This window comes from Oratosquilla oratoria, chromosome 9, assembly GCF_046742065.1.
Source record: "Oratosquilla oratoria isolate Oo_2021 chromosome 9, ASM4674206v1, whole genome shotgun sequence".
In the NCBI taxonomy this organism is placed as follows: Eukaryota; Metazoa; Arthropoda; class Malacostraca; order Stomatopoda; family Squillidae; genus Oratosquilla; species Oratosquilla oratoria.
The window spans coordinates 22,040,930-22,055,929 of record NC_134785.1 but is presented as its reverse complement, the minus strand read 5'-3'; the positions used below and the strand labels follow the sequence as shown (position 1 = coordinate 22,055,929).

General features: G+C 36.2%; 1 protein-coding gene across 2 annotated transcripts in view; it reads right to left on the bottom strand.

The window, feature by feature from the left end:
- LOC143028264 (putative inorganic phosphate cotransporter) overlaps positions 1-15,000 on the bottom strand; it is a 20,186-nt gene that overhangs the window by 4,917 nt on the left and 269 nt on the right. Inside the window, exons 2-9 of one of the 2 annotated variants that reach the window (XM_076190096.1) lie at positions 10,282-10,362; positions 9,914-10,222; positions 6,373-6,569; positions 5,751-5,987; positions 2,658-2,745; positions 2,006-2,232; positions 1,746-1,895; positions 859-991 (exon numbers count right to left, since the gene is read on the bottom strand). In XM_076190096.1, coding sequence (XP_076046211.1) covers positions 859-991; positions 1,746-1,895; positions 2,006-2,232; positions 2,658-2,745; positions 5,751-5,987; positions 6,373-6,569; positions 9,914-10,103 — 1,222 coding nt within the window. In that variant the 5' untranslated portion in view covers positions 10,104-10,222; positions 10,282-10,362. Of the gene's footprint in view, positions 1-858; positions 992-1,745; positions 1,896-2,005; positions 2,233-2,657; positions 2,746-5,750; positions 5,988-6,372; positions 6,570-9,913; positions 10,363-15,000 lie in introns of both variants that reach the window. The other variant, XM_076190097.1, reaches the window with a different exon arrangement.

Genomic DNA, 15,000 nt, shown 5'->3' with positions numbered 1-15,000 from the left:
TGGTTGATGAAATTAACACCAAAGCGAGAGAGAAATATTAGAATATGATGATATGATAGCAAAGTTTTGTTTATAATTTGTCCGTTTTCTTTCGATAACCAAGTAAAAGAGAATGGTAATAATAATAACGGGATGACCTTAAGTTAGTAGTTGTAATTTGTTTACTTCCTCTATTTATCAATTTCTCCTACTCAAAAGCTAAAATGTTAATTCATATTACTGATGTAATTAGTACCGCTCAAGTATATCAAAATTTTCTGAAGGTTATGCAGACTTTAGAATTTGTAGGGTTGCAGTTTTGGAAAGATAGATATTCTAATAGTTTAAGATTGTAATTGTTACTTCGAACTGTGTTCTTTCTTTATCTGCACTTCATGTATAATGATTCAATGCCAAATGAAATTACTTATTTACTGGTCTAATTCAACCTTCCTAGATAAATAAATGCCCTGGTTGAGTATCACTAACCTAGATGGATCAATCCCACACTCAGGTATGGGTGCAGTGATTCCTTTATTTACATAATTATTGTATATATTTATTGTATATCTAATACTTCTTCATTATACATGAGTACTTATATCAACATACATTTATTGTAAATGTATTGTAGTCATTACATTATATAAGTGCCCTATACACATTTATATACGTGCCATAGCAATAAGGTATTTAGTATAATGTTGTGACTACATAGGCCTACTTACACAATACATTTACAATAGATATATGTTGATATTAAGTACTCATGTATAATAAAGAAGTATTATATATACAATAGATACATACAATAATTAAGTAAATAAAGGAATCACTACATGGATTCGTATTGGGTTACATTCCTAAGACATCACTTACCTATGGATGCCGAGAGCCTCCTGATGCCAATAAGAGAGATGCGACCTCGGCGGGCCAAAAGACCCATGACAAGGCTGTAGATGACGCTGACCAGCCACATGATCAAATAGGGCAGGGCAGATACCAACCCGTTCTGAAGACGAAAAGGGACAATGAGTTACAATGATGTTATTCACTTCTATGTTCAACAGAGTATTCTCCCATGATTACTCATTTCCACCTGCTTCCCACTCTTCCTATTTCACCTCTCTACAATCGAAGTCTCACACCAGTATTTTTCTTGTTATTTCTAATACTTTTTTTTCGGTTGTGCGTAGCCTTTCCTTTCGTATTCTGCCTCGTTTCATATTCTTGGTTATGGTTATGATTACAGTTCTCAAAGTCATGAGCTTTGGAGGCAAGGGCATGGATGGGTATTTTTCCAAACGTATATTTACATGCATGTATATGTAAATAAATATGTGTGAATGTATGCATACATGTATTAACGTATATATTTATGTATATATACACAAATTTATATAAAGAGTTTGGTTGTGGTGATATGCCACCGTTACAGTTCTCAAAGTCATGAGCTTTTGAGGCAAGGACATGGATGGGTATTTTTTCAAACGTATATTTATATGCATGTATATGTGAATGAATATGTGTGAATGTATGTATACATGTGTTAACGTATATGTTTATATGAGAAATTCGCTAGTGAACAGCGACATCAATCAGATAATGTTTATAGCCGTCGCGTATAGGACTCGAACCTAACCGCTCTGACGCCAAGGCACTGTTTCGGTAGCCTCTTGGCGTCAGAGCGGTAGGTTCGAGTCTTATACGCGACGGCCATAAAAATTATTTGTATATAAAGAGTTTTTCCTCCCTGCTGTACTCACGCTTTTCATGTCAAAGTGCTGGATGTTGCTGAGGTAGGTGGGGAGTTCGGTAAGGAGCGTGTAGAATCCCCAGCTGTTACCGAAATGCAGGATGGCTAGAGCATAGAAGGGTCGAGACGTGAAGATTTCTCTCCATGGAACAGCCAAAGGCTACAAACATGCGGAAAAAAATGACACATTACACAATGTATACAAACTACACACACAGCAACTCTCATAATTTCGAACTCACATTGATAATGAATCCCAAAACTCCTCACCTCCTTCTGTTTGTTTCCTTCCGTCCAGCCCAGGATGTACGTGAGTTCCTCCTGAGAAATTTTCGGGTGGTCTTCGGGCAGGTCGTACACCAGGAAGTACCAGAAGACACCCCAAATAACGCCCAGACCCCCGAAGATGTAGAAGGCGGAGGGCCATCCACCAAAGAGGTCGGTGTTACAGAGCCAGCCGCACACGGGCATTGTGATCACAGTCCCGAACTGGACTCCTGACGATGACATAGGCGAAGTCAGTCATTCAAAAATATACATTTGTATGTTTTTCTGTAGGACACTACGATAAAATTACATGAGACAATGTGAAGTGTGTGTGTGTGTGTGTGTGTGTGTGTGTGTGTGTGTGTGTGTGTGTGTGTGTGTGTGTGTGTGTGTGTGTGTGTGTGTGTGTGTGTGTGTGTGTGTGTGTGTGTACATACTGTATACACACACACACACACACACACACATATATATATATATATATATATATATAAGTTTATGCAAACGTGTGAATGTACGTACGTTTTATACAGATGCACTGTGCGTACATATACGAGTATACCTTTATATTTCTTAGAGTACATGGCATAACATGAGTTTGTAGATGTTTCTTTTATTTTACATGCATATGTTGAAGGCGAAGTTCGTCTTTTACCTGCATACACGAAGGATGAGAACTGGCTGCGTTCGACAGACGGTGCCCATGTCGACAGGAGCTGGTGCATTGAGGGTACAGTCACGCCCTGCGCCAAGAAGGGGAATCATCAGTATATGTGGATATATGTCTCTCCTTTACTGAGTCCATGTGTTTGACTTTTTTCGGAAGACTCTGAAAGTCCATTCTCTCTGATAATATTTCCCCAATCCCACGCCAACACCCAAAAAACTGTGATTTTGAGTCTCTCTCTATATATGTATATATATATATATATGAGAGGAATACGCTAATGGCAGCGACATCAAACCGATAATTTTTATGACAGTTGCATGCGGGGCTCGAACCCGCTGTACTCGGCTATCTGTAAATTACCTGTACGGCGCCCTAGACCACTACACCACAGAGACTATAAAATCCTTGAAACCTGGAATCGAACTGATTCCCGAGGGAAGGAAGATCACTTATTACGGCGATCCGAATTCCTGTATTACTCAAGGACCAGCCCACCAGTGGTGTGGGGTAAGGACCGGGACGAACCCCTTTCACGCTTATCGCCATTGTAACTATGAGAGGAATACGCTAATGGCAGCGACATCAAACCGATAATTTTTATGACAGTTGCATGCGGGGCTCGAACCCGCTGTACTCGGCTATCCGTAAATTACCTGTACGGCGCCCTAGACCACTACACCACAGAGACTATAAAATCCTTGAAACCTGGAATCGAACTGATTCCCGAGGGAAGGAAGATCACTTATTACGGCGATCCGAATTCCTGTATTACTCAAGGACCAGCCCACCAGTGGTGTGGGGTAAGGACCGGGACGAACCCCTTTCACGCTTATCGCCATTGTAACTATGAGAGGAATACGCTAATGGCAGCGACATCAAACCGATAATTTTTATGACAGTTGCATGCGGGGCTCGAACCCGCTGTACTCGGCTATCCGTAAATTACCTGTACGGCGCCCTAGACCACTACACCACAGAGACTATAAAATCCTTGAAACCTGGAATCGAACTGATTCCCGAGGGAAGGAAGATCACTTATTACGGCGATCCGAATTCCTGTATTACTCAAGGACCAGCCCACCAGTGGTGTGGGGTAAGGACCGGGACGAACCCCTTTCACGCTTATCGCCATTGTAACTATGAGAGGAATACGCTAATGGAAGCGACATCAAACCGATAATTTTTATGACAGTTGCATAGTCTAGGGCGCCGTACAGGTAATTTACGGATAGCCGAGTACAGCGGGTTCGAGCCCCGCATGCAACTGTCATAACAATTATCGGTTTGATGTCGCTGCCATTAGCGCATTCCTCTCATAGTTACAATGGCGATAAGCGTGAAAGAGGTTCGTCCCGATCCTTACCCCACACCACTGGTGGGCTGGTCCTTGAGTAATACAGGAATTCGGATCGCCGTAATAAGTGATCTTCCTTCCCTCGGGAATCAGTTCGATTCCAGGTTTCAAGGATTTTATAGTCTCTGTGGTGTAGTGGTCTAGGGCGCCGTACAGGTAATTTACGGATAGCCGAGTACAGCGGGTTCGAGCCCCGCATGCAACTGTCATAAAAATTATCGATATATATATATATATATATATATATATATATATATATGTATATATACATATATATATATGTATATATACATATATATATATACAGTATGTATATATATATATATACATATATATATACAGTATATATATATATATATATATATATATATATATATCAACCACAATTTACTTTAATTCTAAGCCATCAACATCAAGAAACTCGAGGAGGCATACATGCAGAAATTGAAATGGTGTACAGCCAAGGACTCGATCCTACGCTAGCATGTGATATATATATATATATATATATATATATATATATATATATATATATATATATATATATATATATATTGGTTCAAATCAACCGCGCTAATAGATATAACTATTTTAAGTTGTATTTTCTTGAGTTTAAGGAAGGACTTCCTATCAACTTCATTCAACTTATGGACAAAATCATCCATGGTGAATGGAAGAGGAAAAGCACTGGAGAATGCCGATAAATACTATTAAAAATTTAACAGCATGTAAAAATCTGTTGACAACACCAAAAACTCGGAGTTTTTTCATCTCACTAAGAGGCTTCTTCAGGGTGAGAAGACTTCATTTGCTGTAGAGGCGATGTACTGTTCATGAAGGGCTAGTGTTAAGTAAAGAAGATGGCTAGGCGGAGGCCTAATATACGGGGCCTACGGCTCAGCCAACTCGGTCCGGGTGGAATGCTGGGCTCTGATTGGCCCGGGGGGATACTTCCTCTGATCCCGGGCAGCAGGTAAAAGCTCCGAGTTTTTTGGTATTATTGTCAACAGTTTTTTTACATTCTGCTATATTTTTAATAGTATTTATCGGCACTCTCCAGCGCTTTTCCTTTTCCGTCCATAAGTTGAATGAAGTAGATAGGAAGTCCTTCCTTAAATTCAAGAAAATACAACTTAGAATAGTTAGATATATTAGCGCGGTTGATTTTAACCAAAATTGTCTCCGTGAGAGCCTGTGCCATATATATATATATATATATATATATATATATATATATATATATATATATATATATATATATATATATATATATATATATATATATATATATATATATATACCGAGACATCGTCCTGTTATTCCTTCGAAGCTGGGCTTTGTGAACACTTTATGCATTTGCCTATTCATTTCCAGGGAATCTGCTTATTTTTCCATCCTCGTTTATCCTTTATTAATCTATTCATTTATCTATCTGTTCATTTATTTATTCATTATATCATTATCTTTTATTATTTATTTATCTATTTAGTTACATATTAACTTGTTATTCTATCTACTTATTTATGCATCTATTATTCATACATCTATTAATTCATCGATTTGCTTACATGTGCTTTCATTATTCAATTATGTGGATATCTATCAATTTCTACTTATTCTTCTATTTGTTTACTTATTAGTTTACTGTCGACCCATCTACTGATTCAGCTTGCCTTATTTAACGCGCTTTTTACTACGAAGAATAGAAAAAGAAATACAATTACCTCAGTCAATCCTTCGAGGACCCTGATGGCAAAGAAGAGTTCTGGCGCTATCCGGGCGCAGAAGGGTGAGATGATGCTGAGGATGCCTGTAAGGACAATGCCCCAGCCCAGCACCAACTTCCCACCGAAGTGCTCGGCCAGCCGTCCTCCGAAGAGGTTGCTGACGGCATAACCGTAGAAGAAGGCGGCAAGCATTAGACCCTGGACGTTCTCATCCCAGTCAAACTCGCCCGATATCTGCGTAGCAATAATGATCATGATAATAATGATGATAATGGTAATAATAATGATAATAACAACAATGATAATAATAATGATAACAATAATAATAATAATAATAATGATAATTATGATATCAACAATACTAATAATTATAGTTATGATAATAACAACAATGATACCAAAGGACGCAGAATCACATACACACACAAAAAAATACACACACAAGTACGAAATGATGTACATCCACACTCGTGTATCTACACTCGTGCATCACACACCTATACTTGTTCTTTCCTTCTCAACAGCACTGAAGGAACGCTGCCAACAACTAAGAATTCCTAAATCTTCAAGCTCGTCTCTGATGTTCGCTGAAGAACAATATTAAGACAAGACTACAAACCTCCAGAGATGAGTCCTGGTCGCCTCCGTTGTTAGGCATAGGGCAGGTGCCCTCCGAGTTCTCGTTGCTGCTGTTGGCCACTAAGGTGTGCTTCACCATGGCCACGATGGCCACCGACAGGTTGACCCTCATGCCGTAGGTGGCCGCAAAGCCCAGGAACCCCATGAGGATCAGTGTGTGTCGAGCGCCCCATGTTTCTGTAAGGGACAGGGACGATGGTGGATATTAAAATAGATCGTACACACACATATACGTACATATATACAGTACAAATACACACATCGACACACACACACATATATATTATATTGTATATATATACATATATGTATATATGTATATATATATATATATATATATATATGTGTGTATATATATATATATGTGTGTGTGTGTGTGTGTGTGTGTGTGTGTGTGTGTGTGTGTGTGTGTGTGTGTGTGTGTGTGTGTGTGTGTGTGTGTGTGTGTGTGTGTATGTGTGTGTGTGTGTGTGTTTGTGTTTGTGTATGTGTGTGTGTGTGTGTGTGTGTGTGTGTGTGTGTGTGTGTGTGTGTGTGTGTGTGTGTGTGTGTGTGTGTGTGTGTGTGTGTACGTATAAGTATTTTTTCCTTTTTTCTTTTCTTTTTGTAGATAAATGAGATTATATGGCACTGCTGTTTCTGCGTTGTTTAACTTCGAATTTAGAACTCATATTTCTCCTGCTAGCTTACGATGTTGGGCTGGTGGTCTGCTGACTATGTTTCCACAGTTTGTTGCACAATTTTCGTATTCACAGAAGGCCATATTCAGGTTGAATGTTTAGAGAATGTGTGTATGACGTTTATATACTGGCTATCCTCTGCTTCATTGGTCGGTGTTGTGAAAATCGGGGGTTCTGATTGGTTGCTTTACATCTGGCAGGAATCACTAGGAGAAGTCATGTGCGCCTTTGAATTAAGAGAATCTGTAGGTCTAAGTTGTGTACGCTCATGATAGGCTATATTTCTGCATTATAAACAACTTCAAAGAATTGAAGCCTGTGAACATACATAAGAACATAAGAATGAAGGAGACTGCAAGAGACCATAAGGCCTACACTAGGCAGCTCCGTATCCATCACCACCTGTCATCCACATCCATAAAGTTGTCTAATCGTTTCTTAAAACAACTGATAGTTTCAGCGCTTACTACATGGTTACTAAGTTTATTCCATTCGTCGACCACCCTATTAGTAAACCAATTCTTGCCTATTTCCTTTTTAAATCTAAATTTACTACGAGTCCTGCCCTGGTGTTTTGATATGACCTTATATATATATTTATGTATATATATATATATATCTATATATATATATATATATATATATATATATATATATATACATATATGTATATATATATATATGTATATGTATATATATATATATACAAATATATATATGTATATATTTATATATATATATATATGTGTATATATATGAATATATATATATATATATATATGCATGTATGTATGTATGTATGTATGCACGTATGAATGCATTTATGTATGTTTGAATGTATGTATGTATGTATGCATGTATGTATGTATGTATGTATGTACGTATGTATGTATGTATGTATGTATGTATTTATGTATGTATGTATGTATGTATGTATGTATGTATGTATGTATGTATGTATGTATGTATGTATGTATGTATGTATGTATGTATGTGTGTATGTATGTATTTATGTATGTATGTGTGTATGTATGTATGTATGTATGTATGTATGTATGTATTCTACAACACAGTTGTCTCGAATTTTGACAAAAGAAACAATATAGATTTAATATATCTAGACTTTGCAAAAGCTTTTGATACCGTCCCACACGAAAGACTTCTTACTAAATTAGCTTTGCATGGAATAAGTGGTAGCCTATTAGGTTGGACTAGTAATTGGTTGAAAGGTCGAAAACAGAGTTGTTTTAAATGGAAAAACTTCTGGATGGAAAAGTGTTGCAAGTGGAGTTCCTCAGGGTTCCGTTCTTGGGCCACTTCTATTCATAGTATATATAAATGATATAGACCATGGACTAAAATCTACTGTTTCCAAATTTGCTGATGATACAAAACTGTGCGGAGTGGCAAATGATCACTCAAACCAATTAGATATTCAAGAAGATTTAGATAAATTACAGCAATGGTCTGAAAAGTGGCTAATGAAATTTAACACAAGTAAATGCAAGGTAATGCACATAGGTAAAAATAACAGCAAGTACGATTACAAGTTATTTGGAAATTCGTTAACAAAAGTGGATAGTGAAAAAGATCTCGGCGTAATTATCAGTAACGACCTCAAATCATCCAAGCAGTGTATTTCAGCCTCTGAGAAAGCAAATAAGATTCTGGGATTGATTGCGCGATCTTTTGATTTCAAAAGTCCATCACTCATTAACAAGCTATATAAATCGTTAGTTCGTCCACATTTGGAATATGCTGTTTCCGTATGGTCACCGAATCTCATTAAAGACATTGACAGACTGGAAAAAGTACAACGGCGAGCCACAAAACTGATTCCAAATATCAAAAATAAATCATACGAAAATCGACTAAAACATATGAATCTGTTTTCCCTAAAAAAGCGTAGACTCAGAGGTGACTTGATACAGGTCTTTAAGATTTTAAAGGGAATTGACAACATCAAAAGTGACCAAATTTTCACATTGAATGAGAATCAGACAAGAAACAATGGTCTCAAACTGTCCGGAAATAGATTCAATTTGGAAGTAGGTAGAAACAACTTTGCCAACCGTGTAGTTAATGAATGGAATAAACTTCCTGCACAGGTAGTGCAATGTAGTTCAGTTCGAAGCTTTAAGAATCATTTAGATAAATACCTAAGTAAGATGCTGTAATTATTATAATTTATGTTATATTTTTTGTTTTGTTATAATTTATCTGTCTGATTTTCATTTATTATTAGTTATATGTCAATTTATTATCATTTACTATTTACCTGTTTGTTTGTTATTCAACTATACCAATGCATTTATTTATGTATTTTAATTGTTATTTACATTGTTATAGTTTTAATTTATTATTAATATGATTTTTTTTTTTTTTTTTTTTTTTTTCATCCGACCTAGATATGGATCAAAAGGTCTCCTGTCGGCATGCTTTGCCTTTGTAATCCTTTGTAATCCTTTGTATGTATGTATGTATGTATGTATGTATGTATGTATGTATGTATGTATGTATGTATGTATGTATGTATGTATGTATGTATGTATGTATGTATGTGTATATTAATAATAAATATCCACCTGCTGGGAAATGGATTAACAGCAACGCCAAATAGAGGAAATTTTTTACCCGCTGAATTTCTAATGTATAATAGTATGGTCACCCATACAACCATGGAAATGGTAATGCATATTTTAAGTTGCTGGAGTTCAATAAGCATACCATGACTTAATTTGGACTAAAATCTGGAAAGACAATTATTATGAGTTGCCTTTAACTAAGTAAGTACAATAGGTGTAAATATGTAAATATAATAAGTGAATGAGCCACGTTTACCTTTCGGAATCCTAGGTCTGTTTTCGTAGAGGTACTCTGTCGAGCTGGAGATGGCGAAGACACCGCTCGAGCCTGCTTCGGAGTCTACTGAATAGTCTGAGGTTTCTGAGAGCCGGGAGAGGACCGTGCCTCCAGTAAATGACTTTCTCGTCTCCTCTACCCGACGAGGAATAGTTCCCAAGAACTCCATCTTCAGAACGCGACGTAAGAGACAGCAGAGCGCCTTGAAGAGTTTTCCAAAGAAAAAGGTGTTTGGTGGTTGATACTACTTCGAGAAAAGCTTCTGGAATTTACTCTTGCGAACTCGAGAACAGGTTCCGGGAGCTTAAGACTCTTTGTGAAGAACTTCTAGAGACGAAAAATTCCAGGAGTTTGCTGATCTTGGAGAAGAACTCAGCGTGGTTAGGTTCTGGGAGATGAAAACTTCTTTGAGTTGCTGGTTTTACGATCTGTTTTGATTGAAAAGAGATAAGACAAGTGAAAGGGAGACTTATTATTTTTTTTTTTAGAGTTTTGGTTGGTCACAGTTTTTAAATGGGTATATAATCACATAATAAGATTAATGGCACATTATATACAGATATATATTTGTATACATATATATGTATAAATATATATATGTATATATATATATATATATATGTATGTATATAAATATATATATATATATATTATATATATATACATGTACATATATATATACATCTATATATATCTTTATATATATATATATATATATATATATATATATATATATGTGTATATATATGTATATATATATATATATACTAGAGATCTTTATGTTACTCCTCGGAGGTAAAGTCATGCAGCATTCTTTATGATTAGATACTAATCTTTATTCAATTATGTCGGTAAGTCTTAATTTGTGCTTCCCTATCCTGTCTGATATCCTCATTAAATTTCTCTTTTACTATCTTAATGAATACACCATATTGTTGTCATATTGTTTTGAAGAATTGAAGCTCTGCTTATCAGCAAAGATATACCAAAATATGAGTGCACTCGTTTTTCATTTTTTTTTTTTTATCTTTCAGTGTTTGTTTTTGTGTCTCCCTATCTCCCAGATGTACAAGAATTACGCAAGAAGAGCTTGCAGCTGCCAGGCCACTTCGACAACAGATAAGGATCTATTTTCTTCCACAAGGACAGCTTGTTCATCACGTCAACCCCGTGCGAAGATTACCTTGGAAAAAAAAATAATAATCCTTAATTTCAGCCGATAGGTTGGGGGTTGGGGTTGGGGGTTGGGGGTGAGGGGAGGGAAGGACGTCGGTGAGGGTATGGGATTCGAGAGGTTGTGGTTATATCCTGATCCAACCGCTTCTTAGCTGACTAAAACCGGCTGGCGTTTATCATAAACTAATCTATACAATGCGCATGCGCGGTGAGCGACTTCAAGCGGTCTCGTGTGATTAAAGATAACAGAAGAGATTAGGAGGTACGGTCCCACCTGGAGTGCTATAGGACCATGAGAGTTCTATGACGAAATAATCTTCATTTGACTTTGCGATTCTCAGCCAGGGACCGTGAGATCCCCTCGCTTCGACTTCCGAGGTCCCAGATAGAACACTGATAGTAGATAGAGGCAACCCAGACGATTTTATTCAGTGTTGAATTGACTTTTTATGGGTCGTTTATGGCATATGTTTTGCAATGGCAATATTCTAGGGAATTTATTGATAATCATATGAACCAGAGTCACATATGATTGGAGACTGATCTCGATTGAAAAAAAGAATACGATCAATTTTTAGCTTCTACTATAATTATCTTCTGCTACCCAACTTAAATTCCTCCTTTACCACCAAATGATAAAAGCACTGGATATCGTCAACAAAATACTAGAATCTATTTGTGTTTAATTGATCTAAAGGAGGTTGTGAAACAGCAATACATACGTAAAAGTTCTGTGTGCAACCAAGTTTCCTTCGACTTTATAAAACCACATGACAATTACTCGTACACTTGTAAATTGTTATTGATAGTGAAATGTTTAATCGATATAAGATTGGCCTTTATGAAACACAGTTATTTACTACTTTTGAGATTTTTTTGAGACTCAATTTAAGAAAATAGAATACATTACAGTAAATTTTGCAACAATTACACCTACTATACGGATATACACTTACATTCGTTGAAATAGATTATCAAGTCTATTCTTTATTATCTGACTATAACAGGACATATTTTGCATATCACAAGTGTTTTTTTATAAAAGAACATATTATTTCCTTTAGTCAACGCTGAACAACACAGATTTGTGAAGAATGTGTCAGCAGAAGAATGACGTCAATAATATCAATAAAGTAAGGTTTGTTAAAATGACGTACATAAACCATTTTTTTTGGGGGGGAGTACTTATTTTAATCTAAGAATGAGTTTGTATAACATCAAATGGAATGACAATTTTGATCAAGCATGATATTAAGAGAAACGGCATAGTCCTCACCGCCACCACAAGAAGAGAATGAAAAAAACGTAGAGACTGAACAATTTCACATCAAGCTTAATGGCCCCCTTTTGGGTAGATAGCCTTTAAAAAAAAAAAAAAAATACTTATCAGATATAATGTATGTGTGCACAAGACAAGGTGAGTAGAAGATAACCAAAAACTAAGCAAATCACGACGCAGTATTTCATAAAAAAAAAAACATTGTTGTGAATTGTTAGATCACTTTAGGTTGAATGGATTTTCGAGGTTTTGCTTAGTCCCGATCAATTCAAAGTGATCCACTGAAATGATTTTGTTATCCAAGGGACTCTTGTGTTACGAGATCGCTACATAGATAAGCACAGAAATTTCTGAGACGTCATTGTTCGTACAGACAGATTTTTGTTGGAGATCCCTAAATCTTTGATATCTCCGATATTTGGAAAAGAAATTTTCAAAGTATAGAAAACTTCGGACACAAGAAATACTTTCTTCTAAAAAAACATGTGATGATTGAGCCTATTCGTACAACGTTCCGCTTGTTATAGCTTTATCAAGTAGGCAGACCTCGGGCAACTGCCAATTACATACTAATACTGCCTTATATCCTGATATATTCCCGCAAGATGCTTTTGTTTCGAAAATTAAGAACTTCCGGGTTTCAGAGGTTCATAATTGAGATAATTCTACACAGCTTTCCTGCTTGTCAAAAAGTTTCCTTATATCGGAGAAAAATAAATATCTTGTCTTTCTAATTTAAAGAAAAATCACGTTTATTTGTTTCGTGCCCAACTATACTACTGTATGTGAATAGAAATTGGCAAAAGCTACTCCTATAAGGCAGAAACATACCTGAAAGGCAGAAATATAAAATAAATGATAACCCATAAACTAAGCTAAAATCACGGAAAAACTGGTAGAAACAGTTGTAAGAAGTACTATAGAACGTCACTCAAAAAGCAACAATTTGATAGTTAACAATTCACACGTATACGTTTCCGTGCAGACGATTCACTCAAATTTTAGAAAATCATCCTAAACGATAACAAAAGAGTTTTTTATAGATTCCATAAATCTAAACTTTGCCAAAGCTTTCGATGCTGCCTCATATGAGAAAGTACTAACATCGCACCGCAGAGAGTTAATAGAAACCTATTTTGTCGGATCAGAAACTTTCTGGGTCGTCTCAAAAAATGCAATGTTCTGAATTGTAAACCTTATATCCCGGAAAAATTTGAGATTGAAGTTCCCAGGGCTTAGTCCTTAGGACACTTTTGTGCATAGTATAGACACAACTTAATTAAATTAAAAGTCAAAATCTTCAGCTTCCAAATATTCTATAGTTTCCGGAAAAGTTAATGATAATTGAAATCAATTAGATAACCAAAATGATTTAGACAAGTCATCACAATGATCTGGAAAATCACTGATGAGTTCTAATATTAGCATATGTAACGCAATGGACACAGATGTGAAATGATATGGCAATTGAAGTGAAAATAAGACTGCTGTCAATATATTGCGTAAATTACAAGTCCGTATAAATTTGGAATGCGCTGTTTTCCCATTGTGTCTGGATTTCGTAAGAAAACTATAACATTTACCAAGGCGAGGTACTAAGTTGAATTAATAAAAAAAATCAAAATCGTCTTAATTATTTTTTCCTTAAACAAAAGAAAGAGACTTGGGGGTAGGGAACTTGAAACAAATCTTTAAGGTTTTCAGAGAAAATAGTGTCATCAGAAATGGAAATATTTCCACACAGAATTGAAAGCAAGCGTGAAACAGTAGTTTTAGTGTATAATAGCGTCGTTTTGATAAAAAAAAAAAGTAGAAACAACTTTGACAATTGCATAGTCAATGAAACACTTCCCGAACGGTCACTCACATTGATCAGGTTCGAAGTTTCAAGATTTATTCAAATAAATGCGATGTAATGATTTTTTTTTTCTTTTTTTATGCTTTCAACCCATCGATCACTCCGTTATCCCAATTCTTAGGCAGAGGGCCCGCAGACACTCATTGGATCGGTCCGTAAGTCATCTATCGAAGAGATCGATTTGTAGGAGTTTGTAGGGAGTGGGTATGGGACAATGTACCCAGAGGTGGCTTGTGTCCTTTGTGTGGCACTTGGTGTCTGTTGTCAGTCCGATTCTGTGTTGGCGCTTTTTGAGTGCGGAGTGGTGATCTAAATGCAGACGTATTAGTGTCACTTTTGTCTTACTGGAAATGATTTTTCAACTAAGTTGTTTCCTGGAAAGATTGGTTACCGAATTTGGTGTTTTGTTGATGAAAGCTTGTTTAGAGATCTGTGTATGTGCATTTGTATGAGTGTTTTGGAGGGTATACGGGGAGGGCTGTTGTATATTTTTAAGTAAAATACTGCCTTTCTTAAGCGTGGTGGACTGCATTTGAGGATTTATTTATTTGCCTGTTTGCTTTATCACTACTGGTTTGGTTCCGACACTAACTAATGCTTGGTGTTGTGATTTCACGTTGAAACTCATAGTAATATAAAACAATTTTATGTGCACTAAAATTAATTAAACTGTATCGCTTTTTTTTTTTTTTTTTTTTTTTTTTTGCGGTTTTGTCCAGCTTCGACATTTTACCCAATCCGAATCACTCCGCC